Genomic DNA, 13651 nt, shown 5'->3' with positions numbered 1-13651 from the left:
ACTGGACAATAAGTAGCAGCAACAACTAAATTGTAAGGGGAGGCCTTTACACTGAGACCTGAATGTAAAAACGGTATCTGGAAGGTACATCCATGCATTTTGGTGGCTTCCAGATCAGCTGTGCTTTGTTTACAAATTATGGAGAAGTTTCCTTTCAAGTACAAGCCCTGCAATCTCAACCTAAGATCTGAAAACTAAGTTGGGGTTTTAATATCACACCATTGCTCCCTATCCTTAAGGTTAGTAATACTTCATTTTTCTGTCAGTGGTATCTGTGCAGCCCCTGGTTCTCAAGGTCTGCCTTCCACAGAGATGCAAAGAAATGACCCTGAAAAAATTTGGCCCTGAAATCAGAACTTGGTTGCAACTTTTTTAGGTGATGTTTTATCCAACTCTGAATCCTGGTCATTTTCTCATAGCTCCACAATGAGACAACAAAAGCACAGTTTAGTCAGTACATTTGGGAAGATATAACTATATTCACAAGGGAGCAGATCTGCTGAGAAAGAAGTTGCCATTTTTGCAGTCTCTTCAGAGCACTTAAGTACCATTTGAGAAACAAAATCCAATTTTCATGCAAATGTTCTGAGCAATGAAAAAGTACAGAAAAGACAATGTATGAATAAGGAGAATTGCATCTAAATGGAATATTTTTTAAAGTTCAACATTTTCAAAGGTGTTATCAGGTCTTTTATTTTGACAAATAAACACACGCAGCAATGCAAGCGGTTTGTAGTGAAATCTTCAGGAACAAAGCTGGATTTTCACCTTGAAGTTAATATTCCTGGAAAAGATGGAATTCTGACAATTTAGATAACAACTCGTCAAGATCCATAGGATAAATTTGAACGCTCGTATATAAAAACACCAATCAAAAAACTCCGGGTATCATTATGTCAGAAAATTTGACCTCTGATGCAAGCAAACTCTAATGATTCTTAATGGTATGGCAATTTGGTAAATACATAAATATGTAGGGTTTGGCCATCAGTCTATTATATTTTAGTAAGATAGTACAGATTGTTTGGAATATTATGTTAAGAGAAGGGGATTACTCCTCATCCCTATAATATCTCAGTGAGCACATGGCATACTGTTGTTACATCTAAAGTCCTGCTAACTGCTTTAGAAATTTTAAAATTTGAAAAATATTCTGTTTAGACAATTCTCCTTATACATACACCAAACTATCTGTGCTTCCATTCAGTTTTTCAAAAGGGATTTCTTTTTTGGGCAACATAGCTCATGACAATCAAACATAGCAAATGTCTAAGAAACTATAGTTATTTCTGATTAGTGGATAAATATTTGTTTGATTCTTTTCATATTGCGTATCACTCACAACCTCTATTGTAACGAGATGAAAAAGAAAGATCAACCACATTACCCAGCCCATCCCCCTGACGAGAAGGTTACCTTTATTAATTAAAGAGATAGTTAAGGGGTGGATAACAAAACTACTAACAGGTACCAGTGCAGTTGTTCTACTGCTTTCTTTCCCACATTCATCTTTTTAAAACCATACCTTAATACCAACATACTCAGAAGGAATAATGGGATGTTCCAGTGTTGGAAGGGATGACATGTCAACCTTTTTTCCAGTCATCACTTTTGTGGCCACATCAATGAAGTCCACACCAAGAGTCTTTGACACAAAGGGGAAGGAGCGTGAGGCCCTCAGGTTGCACTCTATTACCTGCACAGATGAAGAGTAGAAACTTCAATGCCACGGATCTGTTAGACAAAGAGATAAGGCCCTTCCTTCTAACCTCAGTTCCCAAGTGTAAATGCCCATGGAGTTCTACTGAATAGCACTGTCCATCCCTAGAAGAAATATTTCCAAGTAACCAGCATGGAAAGGTATGGATGTTGTGGCCATAATTTTAAAGTGGTGAATAATATGGAGTGGCCAATTTGAGACACCTCAACAGGGGCTGATTTTCAGTAGTTAGGGGTTCTGTAGCTTCTGGAAGTCAAGGCCCCTTTAGGTTGTGTCAGATTGAATACCTTAAAAAGGTAGGATACATCAAAATTAGTATTCACTTTTGAAGTTTCAGCTTGTGTCCTGAACACTTTGGCTTGAAGTACAAACCAGAGAAGTATAAACATTGGTGTACAAACCAAAGAAGGGAGAGTTGTGAAAACATTTTCCTATTTGGTAAGGACAGACCCTAATAGCTGTCTCACATACATCTTTATTTATGAGTAAGAGTGATGCTGTAGCCAGAAATTATGCAAGATGCAAGGATTTCTTAGGGGTTCAAGGATTTCTGATATTTTTTATTAAACCAACTATGTAATTCGGATACAGTTAGTCAAGGCTTTGAATGCAAGACATTCGTCACTAGGTCTCATAGTTGAAAGCTCATCCAACTTTTCCCCAACTACATTGTTTGTCCAAGGCATCACCCTAAGAAATCCTTGCCTCTTACTTCATTTATGAGTAAATATTTGATCAGATGAGCAGCTGTGGAAGACTTTTAGGTTAGTGGGAATTCACTTAGAGATCAAAGCTAGAAACAAAGATCTATAAAGCCTATTTTATAATTTCACTACATAGTTTATGACTAAAGGAAGGATTGGTGTCTGTGGAAGAGAGTAAGAAGGAACTGGTGAAAAATGTAGAAGTAATGGTAGGGAAAAAAAGAGGGGGATCAGGAAACAAGAGGAAACAAAACAAAGGAGAAGCAGGACTGGAGGGATCTTTTGCACACACCTGTGTTTCCTCTAATCAGTTAAACAGTTCTGACTATCAAAAATCTGTTTACAAATTGAGATAAGGGTCAAACATGCAGGATAAATTATTTCCAGTTAATAGTCAAATGATACCTTGTACAGACCAACCCCACCTTGGTCTGGCAAAATCTTCCATGCCAAAACTCCCACATGCCCTTCTACTAACAGTTCTCCCCTGACCACTGTTCACTGAACTATCCTCCATGCATGCAAAATCTCCATTTCCTTCATTTTTTTTTCCAAGTGTTGAGCCTGATGACCACAATGGACTAGTGAAACATTAGAGATTTTAGTGTATAGTCAAAAAAACAAGACACAGGCCATGTTCCAATGAATCACATTTGAAACTGACTCTTTTGAACAGGATGTAAGCACAGAACCAAACATATTTATTGACTGACAGCAGCTTTACATCACTTGCTTCACTGTCAAGTTTCTGTATTGAGCAGGCAGCTCTTTTCTCCTACACAATTGCAGAGTGCTATGCAAAGCAAAGACTGACTTTTGAATGGCACAGAGCACCATGTGCCACCAAACCAGGCAAGAATCATGTGTATAACACAAACCCATGCATTACAAGAAATGACTACAACATTTCCATTCCCACGCACGATGCAAACACAGAGAAAGAGGTCACTGGTAGGACACAGGCTTAAGATAGAATAATTTGAATATTCTCTTCCTAAATGGTATGGGACCTCTTACCAAGACATTGTTTCCTCTGACCAGGAACTGAATGTTGAATGGGCCAGAGATGGCAAAGGCATTTGCAATCTTTTTGGTAGCAGCTTTTACCTACAAAAAATTGGGAGTATGTGTTATTTATTATGCACCAATCAATTCCAGTGTGGCTTTCTGAAGAATTCTGAGTTATGTTCCTACTCAGACAGTTTCTCTCCCCACTTATTTTCACAACTGGTAGCAGCTTCCGAGAACCTTGTGGGTTCATTCTGCTGGATAAATCCAGAGCCAGATGCTTCACTCAAGACAACAGGAATGAAAATACAGTCTCTCATACATGTTTCTGGCAATTCATAAAAAATTATATACTGAGTGGGTGTGTTGATATTTCTAGCCAACAGAAAATGCTAAGCTAGCATTTTACAGTTTGAAAGATACTGCTTGCCCTGCAGTTTTCCCAAAAGTCGTTTAGCAGTATACTGATGGCATCACAGATCAATGATACTTGTACCAGAAGTACTGTGGAGCAAACCGAGTAAGGAAACCAAACCTAACATCTTCTAAAACCAAGGGTGCTCGACCCACAGGCCATGGGCCAAATCCAGCCCCCAGCATTGTGTAATTCAACCCAGGGAGTTCCCTAGGGGTCTGTGGGGAGTTCTGCAGGCTGTGGCCTTGTGTGCCAGATCAGGGGTGCAAGACAGCTCAGGGTCTGATCCCAGCATACAGGGCTGGGCAAAGGCAGTTCAGGGCCCTGGGGCCTAATCCTGGCCTGTGGGGGCAGTGTGGGGCTGTGCCAGACTCCTCCCAGAGGTGTGAGCCCCTGGATCTACACACTGGATGAGAGGATGCTGCCGCTGCTGCCTAGGACAGGCGGCAGCAGCAATTTTGTCCAGTGCTGGGTGCGGCCCATGCCCAGTACTCATCTCAGGTAGGAGAAGCAGCCTTAGCCTCCTGTCATTCGGCGTGCAGATCTGGGGGCTCACACCCCTGGAAGGAGTCTGGCACAGCCCCGCAGCCCTCCCAGGGATGCAGGCCCCTGGATCTGTGCACCAGATGAAAGGAGGCTGCCACTGCCAGCAAGCATCAGGACTTTTGCTTTGAACAGTCTGAGGTGTGGTTTCCCAGAAAATTCTGCACCGATCTCCTTGAAGCTTGAGGCTTCATGCCCTCAGAAGGGGCTACCATCCCTGAAATTTTCATCCAACTCAGGCAAGAAATGACAACATTTTAGGAATTTTCATGATTCCCCATTATAGCCTATGGGCAGAACATCAAAACTCGTTGGAACAGAAAAACAGTTTCAATGAAATGAAACAGGACAGTGCTTCAAAACAAAATGAAATGATGAAACAAATCACTGTCCCTTCGAAACGGTGAAATGGACATCAAAACAAAACAATGGTGTTTCGCACAGCCCTAGTATTAACCCTCTCATTTGAGCTCTTCATAGCTTCCAAACAGACCTCTTTACAGTGCAGAATTACTTTGATTCAAAGACATCCCATTTAGGATGTTTTTTAAAGATAAATCTGCCTTACTAACTTAACCTGGAAAGTAGATAAAAGTGATTGGCCAAGTTGCATTTATATTCTTGTTCTGAATAGAGATGTCATGTTTTGGTCTACTCATTGGCCACTACTGGTCACTTAACTTTTCCTGAATGCATCTACTAAGGAAAGCAAGACAAGTAAAAGATGATTCTGGGACTTTATTTTCTCCTTTGTTTGCTAGGATTTAGGGAAACTGACCTTTTCCAATGCTCCTTGACTGATAGTTTGTGTGGGTAGGATCAGAGTAGCATCTCCAGAGTGAACTCCTGCATCTTCCACATGCTCAGAGATGGCATGCGAGATGACCTGCATAAAAAAGAGAAAGAGATGTATTAGTCATTCTATCAGTATGGCTAGCTGTACCTTCTCTTCCATGTACACTATGAAGACTCCCTGCATGAGTCCACAAGAAACAATAAAAGAGATGGAGAAATACAATAAAAATAGAATTCCCTAGGAACTTCAAATGCAGTAGTTATTAGTGCCCACAGCATCATTCGCTGGCCCTTTTTTATGTCTAACTATAATAGTCACCCCAGTTAAATTCCCCCTCTCTCTGCAAAATGCCATTACATTTAAAAAAAACAGCTATCATGCTTCTGGATATGTGTTAGTTGGCTGTGTAGTCAGCAAGCAGTTCCCATTTCTTTTTCACCATGTATACAAACAGATAGATGTTGTGGATATTTCACTTCCCTCTGAAGTATCATGCTGCATGGATTATTGCTAGACTCGCTCATCTGGTCTATTGTAATTAATCCCATGTTCCTGTTTCAGGTCCCAATTCAAAGTCCAAGAGGAGATCTCTCACTGACTCAGGGGACATTGTACCAGGCCTTGTGACAGCCTCGTCACTTTGAATATTTAGAGTAAAACATTGATGGAAATGCTAGAGGATAACTCAGAGAACAGTAAAGGCTTCAAATTGAAAAATATGGGCCAACTAGTGCTGGGCTTATCCAGACACATTCTTTCACCATCTCAGGGACTAATGGCAAAAAGAAACGATGAAAGGCAAACCTTAAAATGGAATACCAACTGGGGCAATCTTTGAGGGGCAGATCAGTGGGAAAATTTCTGGAGAATTGATATCCATGAAAAATTAGTTTTGTTTTTAGTTTATCTCCACTTAATACAACTAAGAACCATATCTAACCACCATAAAAACCATGGCTTAGAGCAACACATTAATCAAGTCACCGTGACTCATATTTTGCAGACTTCAGAGAAAAAATAAAGAAACTGCAAAGAAGGAATAAAAAAAGGTTCTTACTCTTCCAGCATTGGCAACTGCATCCATTTCCACCTCTCGGGCTCCCTCAATAAATTTAGTCAGTACAACTGGGTATTTCTATCATAACAATAAAACATAAAAGAGACCATTTATGAAAAAGCATTTTTTGGTATCATAGTATCATAGTAGCTAGGGTTGGAAAGGACCTAAACAGATCATCAAGTCTGACCCCCCTGCCTTGGGCAGGAATGGATTTTGGGGTCATATGACCCCAGTCAGGTGTCTATCCAGCCTCCTCTTAAAGACCCCCAAAGTAGGAGCGAGCACCACTTCCCTTGGAAGTTGGTTCCAGGTCCTAGCTGCCCTAGCCATAAAGTAATGCCTCCTGATGGGAGGTACCACAGGACCAGTCCATTTTTAATCATTAGAACCATCTTTGGGTGCAAAAAAACTGTAAGTCAAAACGTATACTTCATTTTACATATGAACAAACTATTGCCCAAAGACATGAAGGAACTAACCTTGCATTGTTGTATGAAAATTGCTACATAAAAGGTGCACAGCACTTTGCAGGATTTGGTTTTTCATAATCCCATCACAGTCACAGGGAAAAAAATTGTGTCAGAAACAGAAAAAGGCCCTGAAATGAAATTTTGGCTCAGGGTAATTAATGTCAGTGCTCCCACTGATCCAATGGGACTAGCATTTCACTAGTAGGAGCTTGACTAAATCCTTCTTGTGCCTGCAAGGCTTCTGTTCCTGAAAGACCTTCTCCTACTCTTGGTTACTGGTTTATAGAATATTTCATTGCTCATTACTTTGCACCAGTGATTGTTTGCTCACTCAATTAGTTACATACTTCAGTCAATGAATCCGTTCCTCCCTCATAGTGCAATCTGCTTAACTTCTAATTGTGGCCAGTCATTATGCAACTGTAACTGTCACCATGTTGCCTCTTCCTCATTGTTTGTTTTTTTTTTCTTTTTCCTAGCCTTCACCTGCCACCTCTGGGACAAACTCATCCCATTATGACCCCTATGCCTCTGCCTCCCTCCATCTCCTCTGTCTGGTACCGTGGACCTCTGAGCTAACACCACCAATTCCTCCACAACTCAAGCCCAGTAACATGACTATCATCTTTGAGTCTAACTTTTCTCTTGGTTTATACATCCATACCACTTCATTCTTCATAACACTGGCAAGATGCAGCTTTTTTCCCCATCTGCACAGCTAAAATTATCATCTGGACACCCACTACCTTGACTTCACTACTGGGAAACCTCATCATCTCTCAGGCCTCCTCAATATGCACAGCTTACTCTCTCAAGGCCATTCAAAAGAAACCTCCTAAGTCTGTTTTCTTGACTTAATGTTTTTACCATGCCATTCCATTGTCTCCTGCCCTTCTGCACTCAGTTAAATCCAAACTTCTGGTCCTGACACTTAAGGATTTTCAAAATGTACTTTATGATGCTTATGCCCTGCAGAGTTGGCTCCCCAGCTCTATTCAGCCAATGTTAGACTGAGTGCCCTACATCTTCCACAAGCATCTCCACCCTTTTGCCCTTGCCACTTGTTACACAAACAGTGCTCTTAAGTCCATTAGGCACCTAGGTCCTTTTAAGCCCTGCTGAATTTTATCATAATGTCTATGGGGAAAAATAACTACTAATAATCGCTTGGTAGACAAGTCCTAGTACATCTATCTTATGACTGAAAGTATACACACAACAGATCTATGTATTAACTTTAATTATGTATTATTCTCACTGTGCCCTATTTCTCCTTCTCCACTCCCTCTTTTTGTCTGCTGATAAATACAGTAAAGACTGTAATAGGCTCATATATACACCCAAGACAAATCAACCACAGATTCCATTCTTGGTGCCTGAGCAGCTGCTACCACAATGGAGCCCAATGCTGCAGAAGATCATTTGTGTTATCCTAATGTGAACTGCAAATAAACAATAAATCCCAAAAAGGTGACAGTACAAACTAAGCAGATTTTCCCTACATAGATTTTCATATACTTAGAGCAAATGCGGTAGCAGAACAGCAGAGATATCTGCAGAGCCCAGCCCAAGAGAGATCCCAAACTGGATGAGGAATTTACTCTGTACAAGGAGCTCACTGCATTTGTGTTGCACAGAATGACTTCCGATTTGTTCATAGGAATAAACTATGGTATTGGATTTTATGTTTAAATTCTTCTCTCTAACACTCCTGGACCATTCCTCTGTCTAGCTCCAGTTATAGCAGATAGTTTAAATCTAATCCATCACTTTGTTTTGGGCCATCACTACATCTCAACATCTTACCTGTCTCACCCACTATTAACTGTCAATTATTTATTAGACAATAAAATGAAATAAATGAGATCCTCTGCATGCTCAAGAGGCTCCTTTGGAAATATATAATAAATGTAAGGGAATGCTCTTGTAAGCACTGGACTCACTATAGCTATATTATCTTATGTAGATAATATAGCTATAGTGAGTCCAACGGTTACAAGACACATTCCCTTACATTTATTAGAGGAGGCCTGAATTCACAACAGAAGACAACGCTACCATCTAGACTGCTTCATAAATTTCGGTCCTGATGCAATTTTTCACTGGATCTTTTAAGAGTGAACAGGTCTTTGATTATTCTGATTTCTCTCATTCTTCTAGGGAGGATGGAAATTCATCCACAGAACGTTATTGATATACTTAGTACCATATAATGCCTTTCCACAATAAAAATGCACCTCTTGTGTAACTAAGTCCTCAGAAATTGTGAAGAACAAGTTGTGATGCTGGGCAGTCACTTACTTCTAAAAATGCTTTGTTGGAAAGACCAGAGGGGGAAAATGTTCCATAACCATATCCCACAAAGACATATATTTAGCTGCATCCACACAAACATGGATGTTTGTTTCCCCAGGTACAAAAAGCAGCAGCATACCTTGTGCTGCTACTTCGCATCCCCGGGGAACACCCATGCCATGCGCCTCTGGTGCATGGCAGGTTACCCCGGTGGGATAGGGGAGGCTGGGGCCAGCAATTGTGCTGGCCCCAGTCATCTGCTGGTGTAATTCATCCTAGCACTCCGGATATCAATGGAACCATGACCATTCACACCAGCTGAGGACCTTCCCCTCAGTTGTTTGCTACCAGTAGTGTATCAGACATACTCACAGCAGCCTGAAGGAGGAGCATGGTCCAGAGAATAGAGCTAAGGGCAAGAACTTCAGATAACTGGATTCTATTTCTGGATCCAAGATTGACTCCCTTGCTGAGGAATACTCAGCAAGTTGCTTCAGGCCAAATATGCAGAGGTAACATTTTCTGCTATATTGGAAATTGAGTTCTTTTGAAAATATGGCTCCAAATGCAGATGGTGGCCCTGACCTCTTATGTGAATCTAGTATGTAATTTTTCAAAATGCAGATAATAATGATCCTTACTCTTCTTTGTAAATCACTTTGAAGTTGACAGATGAAAATGTACTAACTATTCTTATTATTGTATTGACTTACTCATTAAGGGTACTGTTATCCGCAATATCTTATCATTGAGTCCTCTCACCTTGCCAAAGGTTTAACCACCATCATTATGCTGTGCACTTTTAAAATATCCAGCTTTGCTTACCACTGAAACCTTAATGACCTTGGTGTATGCCAGAATTCCTTTGCTAAATAACAACACAATTAGCTATAAAGTTTAGTTGCGTTAACAGAAAATTACTGCCCTTTTTCTAAAGTGGAGTTAGTTCTGATGTTAGTGTTTATTGTATTGCAGGTGTCTATTCTGAATGGAAGCTATACATGGAAAAAGAAACAGCTCAGCAAGCCAGACAAAGAAATAAGACCAATCTCAGAGAATGCTGATACAGAAGACTCCCAGCTAGCAAAGAGCTTTCTTTGAAACTTTGACATTCTTCATTCAAGTCCATTTGTTTAGTGTTCTTCTTCTTCCCCTTTTTCAGCCTTCCCAATATCTATTGTACATTAATAGTGATGGAAAGTACAGAAGCAACTCAGCAGAACAAATAATTGTTCGACACTGCACATAATTAATTAATGAAGTTTGTTTACTGGCCTCCGCTCTACGCACTCTTTTTGGAAATTATGCTGATATTTCTTTTTTGTTCCTTCAAAATTTCATTTGCTAAATTTCAAACTCTGGCCTACCTAAAAAAAGTACCCCAAACTAGCTTTTGAAAGCACTTAAGAAGCTAAAAATAGCTTTATCTTCTGTATTACAAACTCTGCTGGTCAATTAGCCAAATGCATAAATATGAAGTGGACAACAACATTGCTTTTGTGCCAATGAAAAAAGGAAACATAAGAAAGAAGGAGAGATGTCAGATGTTATGGTTAATAGCTATTCATAGATCCATTGCTCATGAATTTGTCAAGTTCCTTTTTGAACCGGATACACAATCTGCTTCTACAACCTCCTGTGGTAATGGGTTCCACAAATTAATTATACAATGCATAAAAAGTACCTTTTGTTCTTAGTTTTAAACCTGTCTCCTACTAATTTCAGTGAGTGTCCATGGTTGTTGTGAGACTTGGTGAATAACAGTTCCATATTCACTTTGTCTACACCCTTCATGATTTTATAGACCTCTATCATATCCCCTTGTCAGCCTTCTCCTTCCAAACCAAAGAATCCTAGCATTTTTAATCTCTCCTAGTAATGCAACTACTCCATATCCCTGATCATTTTGGTTGCCCTTCTCTGTACTTTTTCTAACTCTACTACATCCTTATTCAGATGAGACGACCAGAACTGCACACAGTATTCAAAATGTGGGCATACCATGGATTTGTATAACGGCATGATGATGATTTTGTTTTCAATTTCCTTCTTAATTATGCCCAACATTTCATTAGCCTTTTTTGTTACCATTTCAACCAAAAAAAAGCAGGGGAGCTTAACTTGCTAGCAATTAGCTTATATAGGATAACCTGAGAGGTACTAACTTTAATACATTAACTTACAGCAAACATATTGACCAGAAATAGCAGTCCCTATGTAATGGCTACTTAGGCATCAATCACAGGGGACAGCTTGCAACAATTGACATGAGTGTACTATTTCCCTTAAAGGCAAAAAGCTGAATCCCTACCTATAGGCAGTAGCATGATACTCCAAGAGGGGTCCCACTGACATAAGCAAGGCTTCTAGCACAGTAAGCACACCATATTCAGTGCAAGAGCGATCACAATCTGCCCATAAGAACAAGGGGTAAGTGCTGTCAGTTGTGCTTAAAAGGCCTTATTCTTAAGAGGAAAGCAAACAACTGAGAAGAAACTGCATGGGAAGAGAGGAGGGGATAAATGCGTACAATGAATGTAAAGAGCAGTAAAGACACAGGCAAAGAAAAGGCCAATACCTGGGAGACCCTGGTGGCTTCTGCTAAGAACTTCTTCATCTCTTCTTCTGTGAATACCACATTCATTGCAGACCCACTGTGAGAAAGGAAATAATATAATATAAAACAGGCTGCCTTCCTTTGTGTTTTAAAAAAGCAAAGCATGCTATACATCACAGTGCATGTTCTCAAACTACTGTACTGTTACTATTAATGCCATCTCCCTGATTCCAACCACCTGTCCCCTCCTTGACTGAAAGCAAGGGGAAGCTGGTCTCTAAAGCCAGACTCCATTGTACTTACCGAACCAGATGAGTGACCTCAAGAAAACTTGGGAGGAAAAACAGGGCTTGAGTGAAGAATCGAAAAAGAAGCTGAAGTGTAGCATAACCCTTCCCCAAGCTCCCCTTTCTGATCTAATGCTGTAAACCCTTTGTCTCATCTTCCACAAGACATCTACTCAGTGACTTCTTCCCACTCAGAATCAAGCCTCTCCCCTCAGTTCACCACCAGTTTCTCATCTTTCTGTATGTGTGCATGTTAGCTAGGAGTTCACTACCAAAAGGGACACTTTATCCAGTCTTTGGAGCACCTGCTTGTCACAATGCCAGGTGGAAACAGATATGCATAGGCTTGGCAATATCTGTGACAGCCTGAGTGTGGAGAAAATGTGCAGTGTTTTACTAGGAATTGTGTGGCTGGGCCCTGCCACTGAATGCTTTCCAGTGCCTGAGGACCATATGTGAAAAAAATTTGCTCTGAAATCTCATCATCCAAACTTTCAAGAAAAGGGGGCTGGGAGAAAGAGGATGGCCTCAGTTTGCTCCACTTTTATAACCAACTGCATATAAAAACCTTCTTTAAAAAAAAAGAAGAAACTGTTACACCTGTTTTTTTCCTACTATACTTCTACTTATACTCAGTAAGTCTCACTGGCCCTTTTACTTCAGTGTTAAATTCTCATGGAAATTTGGAGGAAAGGGGATTTAAGAGTATTCCCTTAGGGAATGTTTTAAAAGCTGTCAATTTTACCTAAGAGAAGTAGGTGAGATTGCCTGAATGCTCATAGTATTTCCCTGTACTCTCCTTTTCTTACTGGGCTTATATAAATCAGTATAAAGCCATGGGTTTCAAAACAACTATGCCAATTTACATCAACGAAGGATCTGGTCCACTCTATTTCATGCACAATTTAAGGGTCACAAGGGTCCTGCATGAAATTAGTGAGGATTATAACCACAAGAATTACTCTGCTTTGGAAGGTGAGGGAAGATAGCCAGAATACTGCAAGATTTATTTTTTGCTTTGAAATTTTGATGCATGTCCACTCTACTACCATCCCCTCCCCACTCCCCATCCTCCACCCCATATACTCCTCTTGTCCCTGGACTTAAAACACCTCTGAAGTATTGAATTAGAAATGTCTCTAATGCAAAAGTCTTACTGAATGGGATAAAATTGATAGGATCTATAGATTTTTTTCCCTAAAAGCCTAGGGACACACATCTATAGAATTTTATAACCCACCCCCAAGCTATAGGGAGTTCTATTCCTGCTAGAGGGCTTCATACACAATGGTTCAGCAGTTCTATATCATTCTGTATTCAGTTCACACATTAATTTTTTTTTTAAATAAAAAGATTGTTTCTACTCCATTTAAAATGAACATGATGCTACTCATTTTGATATTTGTCTCTCTTTCTTATTAAAAGGACCCCATCTCTGAATCTATTTGCACTTGCAAATTGCACCCAGCAAATTGCATCTCTTTTCCTATCTGCTCAGCTATGAAGCTCCTCGCTGCATTCACCTCTGAAGAGTGATTGTTCAGAACCCTGGTGTGTGCTGATGCAACTTCTTGCAAAGTTTAGCTGTTGGAAATGCTTGGTTTTGTAAAGGAACTATTTGAAAAAAAGTAGCTGCCAAAATAGAGAGACAAAAAACAGGTGCAAAAGAGCATTTGTAAACAGGAAGCTGCATCCAGAGGAGCTGATAACATATAGTGATGTGCTATCATTTCTGATTGACAACAGCTGCTGGCTGGATACATGTTCCTAGTATGTTTCTGTCTCTCTTTCTGCAT

General features: G+C 40.1%; 1 protein-coding gene across 1 annotated transcript in view; it reads right to left on the bottom strand.

Moving 5' to 3' along the window:
* CPS1 (carbamoyl-phosphate synthase 1) overlaps window positions 1–13651 on the bottom strand; it is a 144346-nt gene that overhangs the window by 18846 nt on the left and 111849 nt on the right. The window contains exons 28-32 of the mRNA XM_006276652.3: window positions 11590–11665; window positions 6244–6321; window positions 5169–5276; window positions 3442–3531; window positions 1526–1696 (exon numbers count right to left, since the gene is read on the bottom strand). Coding sequence (XP_006276714.2) covers window positions 1526–1696; window positions 3442–3531; window positions 5169–5276; window positions 6244–6321; window positions 11590–11665 — 523 coding nt within the window. The remainder of the gene's footprint in view (window positions 1–1525; window positions 1697–3441; window positions 3532–5168; window positions 5277–6243; window positions 6322–11589; window positions 11666–13651) is intronic.

This window comes from Alligator mississippiensis, chromosome 4, assembly GCF_030867095.1.
Source record: "Alligator mississippiensis isolate rAllMis1 chromosome 4, rAllMis1, whole genome shotgun sequence".
Taxonomy (NCBI): Eukaryota; Metazoa; Chordata; order Crocodylia; family Alligatoridae; genus Alligator; species Alligator mississippiensis.
This window is presented reverse-complemented; position numbering and strand designations above follow the sequence as displayed.